This window comes from Chlorella variabilis (genome assembly GCF_000147415.1).
Source record: "Chlorella variabilis unplaced genomic scaffold CHLNCscaffold_17, whole genome shotgun sequence".
In the NCBI taxonomy this organism is placed as follows: Eukaryota; Viridiplantae; Chlorophyta; class Trebouxiophyceae; order Chlorellales; family Chlorellaceae; genus Chlorella; species Chlorella variabilis.
The window spans coordinates 893,290-893,636 of record NW_005435071.1 but is presented as its reverse complement, the minus strand read 5'-3'; the positions used below and the strand labels follow the sequence as shown (position 1 = coordinate 893,636).

The 347-nt window shown below is 76.4% G+C and overlaps 1 protein-coding gene across 1 annotated transcript in view; it reads right to left on the bottom strand.

Annotated features, from left to right (window-relative positions):
* Positions 1-72: 72 nt before the first annotated feature.
* CHLNCDRAFT_136827 (hypothetical protein) overlaps positions 73-347 on the bottom strand; it is a gene marked incomplete at both ends in the record, with an annotated part of 5,884 nt that continues 5,609 nt past the window's right edge. The window contains one exon of the mRNA XM_005845539.1: positions 73-261. Coding sequence (XP_005845601.1) covers positions 73-261 — 189 coding nt within the window. The remainder of the gene's footprint in view (positions 262-347) is intronic.

Genomic DNA, 347 nt, shown 5'->3' with positions numbered 1-347 from the left:
AGCGGCAGCGGCAGGGGAGGGGGGCAGCAGCAGCAGGAGGAGGGGGAGGGGGAGGGGTCGGCCGGGCCGCGGTCACGCCGTGCGGGGTCGGCGCCATGCTCCGCTGCTGCATGCTCGCTGGCAGCACCAGCTGCGCTGCTGGCGAGCGGGTCGGCGTCGGCGGCGCGCGGCAGGGCTGCCGGGCGGCGGGCCAACCTGGAGCGGGGAGAGGGCCAGGTCCAGCCCGTCCACGTGGTGCTGGGAGAAGACCGCCAGGCGGACCTGCATGCAGGGACGGGCGCAGGGGCAGGTGCAGGGACAGGCGCAAGGGTTTAGAGATTGGCAATGGGGTGGCCGGCGGCGGCGGC